The sequence below is a fragment of the Juglans regia genome, chromosome 8, assembly GCF_001411555.2.
Source record: "Juglans regia cultivar Chandler chromosome 8, Walnut 2.0, whole genome shotgun sequence".
NCBI lineage: Eukaryota > Viridiplantae > Streptophyta > Magnoliopsida > Fagales > Juglandaceae > Juglans > Juglans regia.
Genome location: NC_049908.1, coordinates 5,674,215 through 5,689,513, shown reverse-complemented (window position 1 = coordinate 5,689,513; position 15,299 = coordinate 5,674,215). Strand labels below are relative to the sequence as shown.

At 34.6% G+C, this 15,299-nt stretch overlaps 1 protein-coding gene and 1 pseudogene across 1 annotated transcript; both read right to left on the bottom strand.

The window, feature by feature from the left end:
• Positions 1 to 431: 431 nt before the first annotated feature.
• On the bottom strand, positions 432 to 7,022 carry LOC109017051 (protein FAR1-RELATED SEQUENCE 5-like). The gene is made up of 6 exons (XM_035693682.1): positions 6,858 to 7,022; positions 4,052 to 4,130; positions 1,586 to 3,958; positions 1,432 to 1,491; positions 1,262 to 1,336; positions 432 to 842 (listed from the first exon to the last, which is right to left on the bottom strand). Exons 2-6 carry the CDS (start codon positions 4,112 to 4,114, stop codon positions 831 to 833), a joined length of 2,583 nt encoding a protein of 860 aa, XP_035549575.1. The 5' UTR covers positions 4,115 to 4,130; positions 6,858 to 7,022; the 3' UTR covers positions 432 to 830.
• A 348-nt stretch (positions 7,023 to 7,370) lies between these two features.
• Positions 7,371 to 11,978, bottom strand: LOC109001123 (annotated as a pseudogene).
• Positions 11,979 to 15,299: the final 3,321 nt, after the last annotated feature.

Sequence of the window (15,299 nt, the reverse complement as noted above, 5' to 3'; positions counted from 1 at the left end):
TAAGTTATACATGGTCGGGACAATGTTGTGGCTTATCTCTTAAACAATGTTACAAGTAACTAGATGCTTCCAGAAATTGTTTATTATTTGAAATTTGGCATGCTTAGATCTCCTATGAACATTATCATTTCAGACCTAAAAAAAACAGAAAAGAAAGTATAAATGAGAACATAGAGGCATAACTGTAAGTTCCATCCAGTGATAATTTGTTTGGCTCAGTCCTTTCAAGAACCGAAAATGCAACAGGGAGACCGAAAGCTCCAGTGTTTTAACGACCGAAAGCTGCAGTGTTTTAAACTGGTTTTTTATTTTAAAAAGGAGAAGAAGAAACCAACACTTTTTGTGTTCCAATAAGTTACATGGATAAGCATTTATTGGACCATGGGACTATAAACTGGACGGTTCAATCCTCCCTACTGGGGCTCTGATGCCTCTAATAAATCATGCCAAAATTCCTCCGTTGCATGCTATATCGTTTATATCAGAAGCTATATAGTTTGGGATCACAAAATAACAAAGTCACAATTTTGGGATCACAAAATAACAAAGTCACAATTTTGAGTAATAACTGTAAAAGACCTGAACTTCACATAAGTTGTTTCTACAACTACCAAAGGAAGAAGAAAAAAAAAATATAATAAAGATCATAACAGCAGCTGCAGCTCTCCCCTATTGGAAAACCACGACAATTGTTCCAAAAATGCATTACAAGTTTCACGAGTTGCTTGAAAGGTCTTTCGCAACAGCACCCCTTTCTGAACATGAGAACTTCCTATACACAGTTCTCATGCTTACTTTCGGCAGCTACAGAATGCAAGCTAACCAAGAGGTCAGCGCAACCCCTGTTACATGGCAAAGCAGATCAAACTTGTTAGAACAAGGAGAGAGTCAATATTAAAACTTAGTTCTTTGCCTGATTAAAACTCCCACATGATGCATATATCTCTGCTGAGTATTACAGTAAGAGGTGATATAACCCACTTTCGGCAGCTGCAGAATGCATATAACCCCAACTGATCACCCAACCCCTTCCCAGCCCGAAAAACACTATGACATTGCTCATGCACAAAAATTTATTTGGACTAAGGCATCGACACTAGTTGTAACTCAGATGTATACAACCAACATAAGAGGTGCAAATCATATATAATATATATGTATATAACAGACTTATGCATCGACACTATGACATTGCTCATGTACAAAAATATTCAGCATTGTCAATATTACTCTTAACAATTAAAAAGTGTAGAAATATTACACTTTCTTGACTCCCAATCATCCTTTCTCCGAGCTGGGTTCCACCAACCACATTAACGGATTTCTCTTGGACAAGCTTCAATAAAGAAATAAAAAATCAATACATATATATAACAATTCAAATATATATTCCTAATATGTATGCACGTATCCAACATTAGAAATATCTACCTCTGATGGGCCAAATAAATTTCTGCACGTGTCTTGCCCTGGTATATCTCCGCCTTCTCTCTAATAAACAAGTACCATTTGCATATCGGACAGTTATTGCATTAATAAATTTATTGATATAAACATGTATATTTAAAGCTTCAATAATGAGTACCTGTTTCCGTTTCAATTCTGCTTTCTTTGTCTTTCCTTTAACTCTCCGCATATCTTTTTCCATTCTGGATGCTCTCCTCAGGGATGGGGGTCTGCCTTTCCCTCTGACAACTAATGGACTGAGTACTTGTTTTGAGCTACCCACTGTGCCTGTGTCATTTTGAGTACAACCAACATTCGAACCAGTGAGGGAAATCGATGGGGGTTCTTGATTCTCAGTATATAATTCAATCATTGCGTGTAACTTATGTGTGGCATCCTCAGTATGTTTTTTTGAACCCGCTGCATGAGTAATCATTTGGTAACAGATTTTTAATAGACTTGCATATCTGGAAGCATCTGGCCGTTGATCCCCTGCGTCATAGCTGGTATCGATTAACGTGTATCTCCTTTTGATATCCTTTCTCCATCGGTCTAAAATGTACTTCTCTGGCAGGGATTTTATCCCGTTACATTTAAATACAGCGAGAATGTGCCTGCACAATATACCCCTCATCTGGAATAAACCACACGAACACTTAGCATCTGCATTTTCCTCACTAAAGTCCACAGAAAACGTAACAGACTTACTGAACTCTTCAACCCGAACTTCGTCCTCTATCAGATAGGTCTTTACTGCACCATCCCTCTTAAGTAACTCTGGATCCAAATCGATAATGCCAGTAAGTTGCATCTGAACTTCCCTAAATTTAGCATTTGTGTACAGTTCTTGAAATCTCTTCTCGATAGGAGATCTAGATATGCAAGGAATGGTAACGCTAAATGAATGGAAGTCCGCGTTATTTTCACTCTCAACTTTTTTTTTCAACGCACTATCAAACTGATCGACAAATTCTTTCAAGTTTGTTTTTGCATGAACATAGCCATCGAAAAAAGCATTCATGCTCTCGCTGCGTTGCGTTGTACTCATCCCAGCCCAAAAACAGTCCTTCAAGAATGCTGGCACCCAATACTCACGCTCAGTGTATAAACTTGAAAGCCAGGCGTTCTCATGCAACTTGTAAGAGGTGATAAAATGATCCCAACATTTCTCAAACTCATCAACAGTTTGTGTATCATACACACATTTCATCAATGCATTCTTCATCCCACTTTTGTAGGAAGCATAAGAGGACAGCTTCTCGGGAACTTTTTTCAGAATATGCCACAAACAAAGTCGATGTCGGCTTTCAGGAAAGACAATAGCAATTGCATTTTTCATCGCTCTGTCCTGATCGGTGATAATAGCTTTCGGAGCGATACCATCCATACACTGCAACCACGTCTGAAATAACCACACAAAGGTCTCTGTATCCTCACTGGAAATCAATCCTGCTCCCAACAGAATAGACTGCCCATGGTGGTTTACACCAACAAATGGTGCAAAGGGCATCCCATACCTATTTGTCAGGTATGTAGTGTCGAATGTCACCACATCCCCGAAATATTGGTAGGCTGCCCTACTACGGGGGTCTGCCCAGAAGACATTCCTTAACCTCCCGTCATCATCCAAATCAATCAGTGCAAAGAAACCAGGATTTTTGTACTGCATCCTACAAAAATACTCTCGAAGAGCTTCAGCACCACCTTTCCCAAGCCTTAGATGTCTTGCCTTGTCGATATAATTACGACAATCCTTTTCTAAAAATGGAAGGTTCTCGAATCCACCAGCGCCAACGACGAGAGATCCGAAACTCTTATTCATTCGGATCCCAGCCATATCATTTATATCTAGGACTCTTTTTACAGAGTCACTCACTTCTCTATTACATCGGAAGAAGCGAGATTTATTTGGGCTAAGGCCATGGTTATGGAGATTATTCACTGTTGTCAACCGGAACTTTCCATCAACTTTTAAGGCATTAACCTTTGCCTTACACTCTGTCTTTCCTGTTGGACGTGGTCTAGCGACATTCAATGTCCTATTCCGGGCCTTCCCACCACGGGCACAACCAATGGTGGCATATCGGACAGTCCCATCATCCCCTTTATCAGTCCTTCTTATCATTACCCCAAACCCTGATTTCTTAGCATATTGCTTATAATAATCCATTAATTCTTCAAAAGAATTAAACTCCATTCCCGACTTTGGCTCTTCAATCATATCACCACCAACGTCATCCTCTAACTGCGGTGTCCCAACAATGCCTTCCTCAGTTTCTTGTAAATTTGGTCTATCTTCTTTGCTTTCTTCACCTATTCCAGAGGTACATGGAATATCAGTTTCTCTACATAGAGGTGCTTCCTCTGTATCATCTCCTCCACTCATAGCGGCGCTTGTTGGATATTGGCCGCCATCTGGATATGGCGGAAAAGGCATTGGCCAGCCAGGAAGTGGTCCGTAGTAACCAGCACTAGTGTAATCTACAAAGTACCGTGTACTTGATGGTATATCCTAACATGTTATTACACAAGTTATTTATGTATTTTGCAAATAAATATCAACTCAACACAGAAATAAAGCAAATTTTTATAAAATATAACATACCGCGGTTGGGGAATTTGAAAGAGATGGTGTTTGCAAAGATGAGTCTTCTTCCCCTTTTTCCATGCCGAGAGGAGATAAACTGCATAATTGCACGAATTATTTTTTCTTCTCAAAAATAAAAAAGAAAAAAAAAAGATCAATAAAGCAATAAAGAAAAAAAGTCATGTGATTTTAGAGTTTGAACTCTCCACCATCTTGGAAATTTCCTGAACCGTTGTTGCCATAGAAAGAAGGAATAAAAAATTCTAGATTTAACTCAAAATTCATGTTTATTTGAATGAAAATAAACATGATGTCAAGTAGATAACTACGTTTCAGTATTTCTAGAGTTGATTCACTATTTCATCATTTCATGGATCTCTTTCAACATGATGTCACAGACCAAGCTGGTCCCTCCTGGCATTAAATCCTCACAGCTTTGGCCAGAAGGCATGGCAAGCTAATTACTGCACATACCAACTCAGCATTGCACAATTTTACTTCTTATCATGCATGTATCCAAACGGCTTATATATATATATAATTTACACAAAAGGCTATGCTGTGGTTGGAAATATGAATAAACTAAAGAAAGAAACCAAAATGATGAAGAGCTGAATTCTAATGACCACTAACTAGAATGTAGTGAAAGGTATGAATAATAAATGTTTACTAGTTGTTGGTTTTTAGTGGGACCAATTGCATGGACTACGTGAGGATGAGGAATTAAAAACGAGATGTCATCTATCTTGAAAAATATTGAAATAAAACAAACATATATACATGTATATAACTAAAAAGCTTTAATATATAAATAAAAAAACGCACGTGCTATATCTATCTTTAGGTGTTCTTTTTTAAACAACTTGGATAATGGCAGCAAAGCCAGCAACACTAGATGACTTTCTGGGAGGGACCATCAATAGGGATTTGTCAAGAATTATGTTGGTCTTGTTTCCTTAAAAAAAAAAAAAAGCATATTTACAATAGATCATGCATGACGGATAATTTCTAGAGTTGATTCACTATTTCATCATTTCATGGATCTCTTTCAACATGATGTCACAGACCAAGCTGGTCCCTCCTGGCATTAAATCCTCACAGCTTTGGCCAGAAGGCATGGCAAGCTAATTACTGCACATACCAACTCAGCATTGCACAATTTTACTTCTTATCATGCATGTATCCAAACGGCTTATATATATATATAATTTACACAAAAGGCTATGCTGTGGTTGGAAATATGAATAAACTAAAGAAAGAAACCAAAATGATGAAGAGCTGAATTCTAATGACCACTAACTAGAATGTAGTGAAAGGTATGAATAATAAATGTTTACTAGTTGTTGGTTTTTAGTGGGACCAATTGCATGGACTACGTGAGGATGAGGAATTAAAAACGAGATGTCATCTATCTTGAAAAATATTGAAATAAAACAAACATATATACATGTATATAACTAAAAAGCTTTAATATATAAATAAAAAAACGCACGTGCTATATCTATCTTTAGGTGTTCTTTTTTAAACAACTTGGATAATGGCAGCAAAGCCAGCAACACTAGATGACTTTCTGGGAGGGACCATCAATAGGGATTTGTCAAGAATTATGTTGGTCTTGTTTCCTTAAAAAAAAAAAAAAGCATATTTACAATAGATCATGCATGACGGATAATTTCTAGAGTTGATTCACTATTTCATCATTTCATGGATCTCTTTCAACATGATGTCACAGACCAAGCTGGTCCCTCCTGGCATTAAATCCTCACAGCTTTGGCCAGAAGGCATGGCAAGCATTTGATTTAAATTGTGAATTTTAAAGGCTTTAAATCACTGATAGAGTTAAATCAAATGCTTTCCCATTAACAACCTGAAAACAAATAAGTTGATATCCTGTAGTACTTATGCTATAAAGGAATAGCAGCTGGATTGCTATTACTGATTGCAGATGATTGCAATTGGCAGGTGAATGTTGTGAAAGGGTTGAAGTTATATGAAGACGTATTCACTGATACAGAGCTCTTTAAGTTGAATGACTTTGTTAATGAACTACGGGAAGCTAGACACCATGGAGAACTCTCGGGTGAGTTAAGGCCTTATCCTTCTGATTTAAGAAAAAAAATAAAAAATAAAAAATTGAAATTGACTTTCGTGAGTTTAAAAAAGCTTGCTATGATCCATGAAATCACCATGACATACACCACTGCAAATTGTAAAAAAAGCTTGCTATTTGTGTTCTATGTTTACAGGCACGATAGAGCCAATTCCAGCTCTTCTCCAAGGTGTCATTGATCACCTTTTGCAGAGAAACCATTTCTATGGCAATGTGATATGGTCTACATGTGGATCCCAAACTGACAACTCTCTGTGTTCATGTGAATCATGCTAGAGTTTATATAGATCATGAAAACTCAGTGTTCGTGTGTTCAATAAAAAATCTCTGTGTTCATGTGAATCATGCTAGAGTTTATATAGAACATGAAAACTCTCTGTGTTCATGTGTTCTGTGTTCAATAAATTCCTGAGGGTGTCGAATGAGTTGAGGAATATACTATCACACTCAGTGGCGAAAAATATACAAAAATAGAAATAGAATACTAAAACAGAGAATGCTCATCTGGCCATGGAAGATGGAACACGATGCATAAAACATAAAAAAATAGAAAATATACAAAAGAATGCTCATACCCACAACTAAAACTTAGATGCATAAAACATAAAAAAATAAGAAATCAATAAATGCTCATCTGGCCATGGAAGATGGAACACGATGAAGAAAAATAGAAAAAAAATAAAACAAATACGGAATGGGTACGACGGCACTCACTTGAAACGAAGAACCCGCTTTTCTTTTCGCAGCAAAATCGTTTCAGAACTCGGAACCCACAAAAATGGTTTCTCTGCAAAATAAATTTTGTTGCTTTTCTTCTTCAGCGCGAAATGGTTTATGGGGCTTTTCTTTTCACCGCAAACTTCTTTCTGGTGCTTTTGTCTTCAGCTCAATCGGACCACGATGAAGAACGGCTATCGCGCAGAATGGGTTCACCGCAAAATGCTTTCTGCTTTCAGGCTTTCAGAAACAATTTTCGCGCTCGTTTCTCCCCTTTCCGTCTACTTCTTTCCCCTTTTTTTTTTTTTTTTTTCATATTTCGTATTCAAACTAAACTGACGTGGCTAACGCCACCTCAGTGGTTCCGCAACGGGTACCCGAAATACGGGTACCTGTAGCAGAACTGTAGGGGGAAAGAGACACATACACAAAGCAGAACAGAACAGCTAAAGAATGACAGTCACTTTTATCGAAGTGGCTGTGTTCTTCAAATAATGTTCCGCAGTTTGGTCTACTTCTTCAGCATTCTCTGCTCAAGAAGTCCGATATTCTTGGCCCACACAATAAAATGATAGGCCAGCATAAGCGTGGACTATTGGCCTTGTTACAATGAGTGCAAGAAGTAAATCAGCATTCCCACAACTCGAGTCCACTAATGCCAAAATTCTTAGATTTTGAACCAGGGTGGTGTCCATTTAGCTCAGTGTTACATTTCCAATCACAAAGATTCCAGGTTTAAAATTTTACTATGCATTAGTTATTATTTATTCTCATATTTTATTGACAATTTTTTTTTCATAAAGTGGGGAGTGTTTTTTATAGAATGTAAAGTATTAGATAGTGAATAGTGACTAATGAGAAAAATTATTCCCGAATTTAATATTATTTCTGAATTATTGCAACAAAAATCCCCACTTTCAATAAAGTGGTGCAATACAACAATAACAAAACTACAGTAAAGTTGGGATATTCGAACAGAAGTATAATATATTTAACATTGCTTTTCATCCGTGATTTAAGCATACAACTCACCAGCATTGCACTCCCCCAAGGAAAACTTTGATGCTCCGTGGCGAACTGCTCAGTGATAGGTGCTTTATCATTTGCAGCCATTTGAGCAATAATCTTGTAGATCATTTCGATCTGAGAAAGATGAACAAAGAAAATGTGTCAGCGAAGCCTTTAGTTGTTTGTGAGATATTTCCTGAAAAGGGAATACAAGGTAGCGCATTTACATCTTCGAGAGCATGGCAACGTTCAGCTGCTTCATCCAGAGTCAGCGGTTCCACAGGCACTTTGCAACTGAAAACAGAGAAACATGTTGATGGTAATCAGTAACAATTCTCCAAACTATGCCACTTTCATCAGTCATATATTCACTCCAGGGATTTTATTGTAAGCTTGTAATACTTTAATCTTTTCATAAATGCCCAACATACAGCAGAGTGGTGACTCCATATATACAAGGCTAATAACTGAGTACACATGTTTAGGATTACATAGGACTTCCTATTTCAACCCTAATATCAGAAAAGATAAGAAGATTAAGAAATAGGAGTAACAATAAAGACCTAGATTGCATGAAGAATTAACATTGTACCTGGCCTCATTGAGTACTGCCAAAACACGCTTCTGAAGAGCTATTACTTCTCCTGCTGCTTTTTTCCCAGCTTCCACACCTGAGATGGCATTTTTTTTATATACATAAGAATTTTATTAATATGAATAAAAGACTAGGTGAAGCCTGAGTACATGGGACGTATACAAGAGTAAGCACCTAGGGCTAAGAAGAAAATACCTGAGATGGCAACTAAAAGCAAGACGATACAAAGAGAGATCAGAAAGAGCAATGCCAAACAGGTTAAGTGATCAATGTGCATATATTAACTCCCAGATAATATATGTAAGTGCCCAAGGCATGACACACCCACAACAACCTTCCAATGCTCACTTCCAGACCAAAAGCTTCTATATAGGCAAAAAGACATATATATTTACCAGGTTGATGGTATGCATTGATGTTGACCAGTGAGGCATATATCCCAACTGCTTGCTCATAAAGTGCTATAAGTGCACCCACAGATCTAGGTATCACTTCTTGTACTGTGACTGAAACAGATTCATAGTCATTAGCATACAAGGTTGACCTTGTTCCCTATATGAAATAATCAATCAGTATGTTCAGTTTAAAAGGACATAAAAGTAACGGCGCTTTATCAGTTAACACAACAAAACTGAACTTCTATCTTTAGATTTGGTGCTATTTGGGATCAAACCTGCAGCATGCCAAAGAGGTAGTCACACAGGTGACGCCAGGTTCAAGCTCCCAATCATGACTGGGGGGGGGTCTATCACGAAGCACCTCAATGAACATCACAAAGAAATTCTGCACACCTTCTCTCAGTTGTTGAATATAACTGCAGAAAAGAAGAGGTGCATCGGGACTAAACACAGTCCACATCATGGGGCATATCATATAGACTTAAAACACAAAAACAAAAACTTATGCGTGCTGATAAATGCTACCTTTGTTCCCATAGACAGTAAGTCCTTGATTCACCTGTGACATCAAAAATTCAATTTTTCAGTCGCACTACAATTTGAACATCTGAAGCATCTTGATGAAGAGTACATCCAAGTAATTAACTCGGAGAAAGACCATATTCCGATATAAAGAGGTCCTCCATGCTCAGTTGCCAACAATGTTGGGACCTTCCAACAATGTGATGGAAGTTGAAACATTGCCTCTATACAAACATGAAAAGGCCTATTTCACGAGCTACAGAAGCTTAGGGTTCATTTGGTAAGTGCTTACAACAAGTGTTTTGGAATGTTTAAGCACTGTAGCATCTTAAAAAGTGTTTTAAGGCCTTAGGGGTGTTTTTATACCATAGCCTTTGGGAGTGTTAGACTGTTAGTGAGTATTCTGTAAATGTTTTTACTGAGGAAAATTGAGAAAAAAAAAATCTTTGGGAGAATGAGATGAAAAATCATAGAAGATAACAATATATATATATATATATATATTTAAAAAAAAAAAAAGAAGACAATTTGCATATATCTGTGAATAGTGAAAAATGGAGGCTGGGGGGATTCTTGCCCACTGCACCTGCTGGCAGAGGGAGATCCCCCCTCTACCTCAACTCACGTGGCAGCTGTGCAAGAGGAGGGGGATGGGGAGCTCACCTCCACCTCAGTGCTCCCACCTCCCAAATTTTTGTTTTTGTTTTTATATATATGTTTTGATAAGTATTTATACCCACATGTGTGCGTATATGTATACGTAGGGTGTGGGGGTTTTCTTAAAGAGTTTTGAAAAAGAAATATTAACAGATTTTTCTGTTGTTTGTGCTTTGGTAAAAACAATTTTGGAAACCATTCTCAAGAACAGTTTTCAGAAATCACTGCATTCATGAGAATGGTTTCTAAACAGAGCCTTAGGTTCAAGTTTGACCCTATGCACATGCTAATTTAGTTTAGTAACCATATCGAGAAACAAATAGATATACACGCAACATTTATCTTCAAGGGATTTGACCACTTGATCCGACATTCAAACTCATGAATTTTCTTCTCAAGTTTATGCTTGGCCCATTTTTTTTTATTGGTAAACAAAATTTTATCGTATGCTTGGCCCAATTATGATAATTATGCCAGTGATTAATTGTAGGCAGGGTGATTAAAATGGCTATTGGAAAACAAGAGTAGGCATACATTAATCTGAATGGAAACTTGCTCAATAGAATCAGATTCACCCATGGAAGCCCTCACCAAGAAGTAACAGTTCCTTTTCAATCTAAATAACTACTATCGCTAGTGAACTTGAATTGATCTTCAACTTGCACAACCCAGTTAAGTTGCACAAACAAAAGCCAATAATCAAATCTTTGTAGCACATACCTGATTACCATCCAAGTCAAACTCCTTCCCAAGAGATTCCATGACCAGCTGCTGCAAAAACCGACTAAACAACAGTAGACTATCCTTGTAAGGAAGAACAGCCATATCCTGGGAAAAAACAATGGTAGAAAAGCAAAACCAATATAAGAGAAGCTGAAATTCAACATGGTTCAGATATCATGCAACTCTGTTTAAAAAGGAAAAAAAAAAACTAGGTATCGTGCAATTCTTAAGAGTATTAAATACCTTTGATCCTATCCCGTCAGAAGCCCAATACCAACATAAGGCTAGCAAGGCTGCAGGATTATTTCAAGTGAAAGGTACACTTGAACAACGATGTAGAAAATTCTTTATCCTCGTGAAACAGACAACAGCATTTTCGAGATATGACAATGAGTAAAAAGAAAGACTAGGAAAACTTCTTACCACCGTGATTCTGCTCGACTCATCCATTAATGATGCACCAGCATTGAGGCAAGCATATTTCTCTTATGTCAATTGCCTGGATTGTAGATTGATTATGAACAACCATAATACATAAAGGATAATTACATTAAGTTCTGAATTGAAGAGCCAGTAACCTCAAGTGCTGCTGGAAGCAGAGCAACTGCAGACATTTCGGTGTTTTCTAACAATGAATATTCTTGCGTTATGGCAACACCCTGAACAAAACAATTATTAAGCAAGAAAATCACAATTTTGCAAGTAAAATCAATGGGGAAAAAATCTCAGATATGTTAGAACTACATCTTTCCAACAATTGAAGTCCGAAAATCTGAAGTCCGAAAATCTCAGATATGTTAGACAAACAACAGGCGTGCAAGTGACGCAAGCATAACTAAAGTCCGAAAATCTATCGACGTTAGGTTAAAAAGAGAGAATCATGGGTATCTCTTTGATCCTCTGCCATATTAGTATAGGCAGCCAACAGGTGAAACTTCCTCATGCATAGCCAAATTGGTCAATTTAAAACAAGATAAATAGAAGTTCACATTGTAATTACCAACATTAGAAGCAAGTGAAAGTATTTCCAAGACTCAATGAAACTCTGGATCTGATTTATCACCAAAAGATCATATTATATTGTTACCGTGAATTAGGGGCTATTAATAAAAAGCAGAAAGAAAAACCTGTTTTGCAAACTCCAGGCCAGCTTCACGAAAAGCTTTCTGTACTTCCATTTATAGTTTCAGGAGTGCCTCCCCTCTGAAAACAATTTTAATTTTGAGATTATATTAGCAACAATACAACAATACTTGAGAATATAGAAGGCATTTTAAGGAAGGAAATATTTTAATGGCAGTGCGTAGCTAGGTGTAAACCAGCTCATAGTCCTCGTGAGGAACAGAAATCCTCACCAACCATGTAGGCTATATCATATCATATTACAAACAGTCAGTTACGGCATTTCTGCATGATGAGAATATTTTTTAACAGTAAAATTATATACAATCGTAAAATGTATAAATACGATACAGTTATTTTAAAAATGAGTAAGGTCTACAATTAAAAAATTAATTTATTTTCATGTGGGTCTCATATTTATTTATTTTTTTCAAAACGACTATACGGTACTTGGACACTCACGATTGCAAGTATCATTTCTCATTTTTATATGCAGAAATACTCTCATTTCGATAATATTTTTTAACACGATTTGCCAGCTCCTAATACGTTAAAGATTATGAAATATGTTAATATATTTATTTGAGTTGTGCTACAGACAGTCACTTTTACGTATTTTTTATACATTTTACTGATGTGATTAGTCAAAATAATTATTTTATATTAAAAAAAATGACGCGGCCAATCATATTAATAGAATGCGCAAAAGAGTACGCAAAAATGACTGCACATATAATTTTTATATTTATAAATTTTATGCATACATGTATTAATGATTAATATGTCATTTGGATAGTGAGTTGGGTTGAGATGAAAGTTAAAAGTTAAATAAAATATTATTATAATATTATTTTTTAATATTATTATTTTAAAAATTAAAAAAAATAAATTATTTATTATATCTTATGTAAAATTTTGATAAAATTATAAGTATTAGATAAGATAAAAATAATTTCATTATCTAAACAGAGAAAATACTCTCATTATGAGTATAAAGATGATACTATAAAAAGTAAAGTTTTAAATTTCGTACCGTACCGGCCGGTACGGTCGAAATTTTTCGTTTCGGCCGTCCGGCCGGTACAAGTATTATATCTATTCCGTACCGGTTAAAATACCGGCCGTACCGGCCGGTACCGGCCATTTCGGACTGAATTTCGGCCTGTACCGGCCTATATTTCGGCCGATACCGGCCGATATTTCGGCCTGTATGTTTTTTTTTTTTTTCGCTTTTTCATACTACAAATTTATATTTTAATCCCTAATTTAGACTAGACTATTTATAATTTTTATATATATGTATTTATATATAATTTATTTATATATAGACTATTATTTTGAAATATAATTTTTATATATATAATTTATTTATATATCGATTATTCCGAAACATTATCCCGAAACGTTATCCCGAAACGGTACCGGTACCGAAATATTTCGTTCCAGTGTTTTGACCGGTACAACGTCCGGTACGGTATTCAAAACATTGATAAAAAGAGAAATTCTATTTGCAGTCCTGAAGTGGGGACTGCATGTGCAGGCACATACTTAAATGAGAGAAAACATTATTTTAAGAGGGATAATTTTGTAATTTTACAAAATTTTAAAGTTAAAATAGTTTAGGCCTGTACATGCAGTCCCCAAGTGGAGACTGTACCTAGCATTGCTCATTGAGCCGAACTCCAATTTGACTGAACAGATGCGAGCATCTTGTCGAGTAACCTTGTTTATTTACAACCCTACTTTTTCGGATTTTTTCGACTTTCAATATCATACTGTAAAAAAAATAGTGTAATCCAGTCAAATTGTGCTAAGTATTAAATGATCAATTTATACCTTAGTTTTTTTACTGAAATAGTACCATTTTATGATGAAATTATATTTACGTTTTATGATTAAATGGTCAATTATTTGGGAAAAAAAAACTTGTTCACAAATGATTTATTTAATTTTATTATTTTCCTAAATGAAATAATAATCTCAAGAATAAAACTAACTTGTAAACTATTAAATAATTCTCATTTTATCTCATCTAATTATTACAATTTTTTCAAATTCTAACACAAAATAAAATAAACAATTCAACTTTTTCAAATCTCAAAATAAAAATAATATTAAAAAAATATATTTTAACAATATTTTATTTAATTTTCAAATTTTATTTCAACTCATTAGGACTAAGCAAAAATTCAAAAATCTAACTCCAACCTCGACTCCACTTTGACTCCAACAATTCAAAGTTGGAGTCGAAGGTTTTTTCCCTCGAGAAGTCAGAGTTGGAGGTAGAGTTGAACCGACTTCGACTCCGACACCGATATTATATATATTTTATAAATATATATGTGTTTTCTATATATTAATCATAAAAAATTGTATATAATTATATTTTATATACTTAGTCAAACTCCATATTATACTAGTATGAGCTCTTTATTATTAAATAATATATTTATACTATAATATATATAGATTAAATTGACTAATAATAGTTTATATGTAAACAACATGCTATTACAATATTACTACTATGTAATAATAAATTATTAATATATAAACATAATAACATGTAATACTAATGCATAAACATTAAAAAGCATAATAACATGTATACAAATGGATAAACACTAATAACTAATATATAACTTTATAATAACATGTAATACTAATATATAACAACTAAAATATAATAATATGTAATATTAATGTATAATAACTAAAGTATAGAAACATATAATATAATAATAGTAATGTATAGTAACCAATGTTCCAATATATAATATATAATCACTAGTGACTAGTATAATAAATTAAATATAGAATACTAAGTCTAGTATATAATTAAGTTATAAACTAATATAATAATATGCAATACTTTAGTAGAACAATATGTAACTAACTACTAACGTATAAACATATAATATTATCATACTAATATATATTACAATTTATAGTACTTTAGCTATTAATAGGAATAAGTTAGACACTAATTATAGTAAAAGTATAATGAATTAATAACATGTAATTAAACACTATTTATAAAAATCATAGTACAAATCTATAGGCAATAGCATGTCATAGTAATATATGAGTGTGAATGTTTATTGTAGTTTTTAGTTGGATGTGGATGATGGATGATATGAGTGGATGTTTATTGTAGTGATTAGTCCTTTTTATTTATTTTATTTATTTTTTTTAAGCATATTAGTATGTTATTTGTTTTTATTTAGTTTAGTTTAGCTTTTTATTTTTTTATTTTTTTAGTAAAATTGAAGCAAAAGTGAATTATTTACTTTAGATTGTAAATTTTGAAAAAATTTAAATTTAAAAGCTCACATAAAAACTTATTTTTTAAAAAGTGTGCTAAATATGAAGGTGAAAACATAAAAAAAAAAAAAAAAAGTCTAAAATCTGACT

Excerpts from the sequence above, each read along its gene's own strand:
- LOC109017051 (XM_035693682.1), bottom strand. The coding sequence starts at position 4,114 with ATGGAAAAAGGGGAAGAAGACTCATCTTTGCAAACACCATCTCTTTCA. Across the intron at positions 3,959-4,051 it reads TTTCAAATTCCCCAACCGCG|GATATACCATCAAGTACACG; the intron begins GTATGTTATATT and ends ATAACATGTTAG. Across the intron at positions 1,492-1,585 it reads CAGAATTGAAACGGAAACAG|AGAGAAGGCGGAGATATACC; the intron begins GTACTCATTATT and ends CTTGTTTATTAG.